The 1,003-nt window shown below is 59.3% G+C and overlaps 1 protein-coding gene across 1 annotated transcript; it reads left to right on the forward strand.

Moving 5' to 3' along the window:
* Positions 1-3: 3 nt before the first annotated feature.
* On the forward strand, positions 4-980 carry LOC112818376 (keratin, type II cuticular Hb3; the record flags this gene model as incomplete). The annotated part of the gene is made up of 3 exons (XM_025865496.1): positions 4-117; positions 381-506; positions 760-980. Coding segments are annotated over 3 exons (461 nt in total), but the record flags the coding sequence as incomplete, so codon positions are not given.
* Between the last annotated feature and the right edge of the window lie 23 nt (positions 981-1,003).

Here is a 1,003-nt window from a genome sequence, read left to right on the forward strand (position 1 = left end):
AAGATGGACAACAGCCGGGACCTGAACATGGACTGCATTGTGGCCGAGATCAAGGCTCAGTACGACGACATCGCCAGCCGCAGCCGGGCTGAGGCTGAGTCTTGGTACCGCAGCAAGGTGAGGGGCATAGGACACCTGCTTCCTAGACATGGCAGTGGCAGGGAATCCAGGTATATAATAACGAGGTTTCTTTTGTCTGCGGATTCCGATCCCTTGGATGGTAACAGAAGGGCAGACAGCTCTCAGGTTATAGTGGCTGGGCAGGGCTGCCACGTATGGTTGCACAGGCTGAGCACTATACAACCTACCAATCATCTGTGGTGTCTGAGTGGGTGGGACACTGCGATCTGAGCCTCAGGAGCATCTCTGCTTCCCCCCAGTGTGAGGAGATGAAGGCCACGGTGATCCGGCACGGGGAGACCCTGCGCCGCACCAAGGAGGAGATCAACGAGCTCAACCGCATGATCCAGAGGCTGACGGCCGAGGTTGAGAATGCCAAGTGCCAGGTAAGGATCACCTGGGGCCTCTCCAGGGTCACACAGGTAGTGTGTGTCCTCAGTGGATCTCACCATTCATGCTCCAGCCCATTTGCATGACTAAAGTCCTTGGTTGTGGACCCTCGAGGGCACCTGGCTCATGATGGGAGAGGTCTGTTCTTGGGGTGTTCCCTGCTGGAGGAGGGGAGAGGCTGGACACATCCAGGAAATGGACAGAGAGACCCAGGACCATAACCCACCTTGTTCTCCTCTGGGCCCCCAGAACTCCAAGCTGGAGGCCGCAGTGACCCAGTCGGAGCAGCAGGGCGAGGCGGCTCTGAGCGATGCCCGCTGCAAGCTGGCGGAGCTGGAGGCCGCCCTGCAGAAGGCCAAGCAGGACATGGCTTGCCTGGTCAGGGAGTACCAGGAGGTGATGAACTCCAAGCTGGGCCTGGACATCGAGATCGCCACCTACAGGCAGCTGCTGGAGGGCGAGGAGCAGAGGTGGGGCCCACATCTGTGGGAAG

This window comes from Callorhinus ursinus, unplaced genomic scaffold, assembly GCF_003265705.2.
Source record: "Callorhinus ursinus isolate GAN/ISIS: 27379988/994484 unplaced genomic scaffold, GSC_fseal_2.0 scaffold14388, whole genome shotgun sequence".
NCBI classification, from domain to species: domain Eukaryota; kingdom Metazoa; phylum Chordata; class Mammalia; order Carnivora; family Otariidae; genus Callorhinus; species Callorhinus ursinus.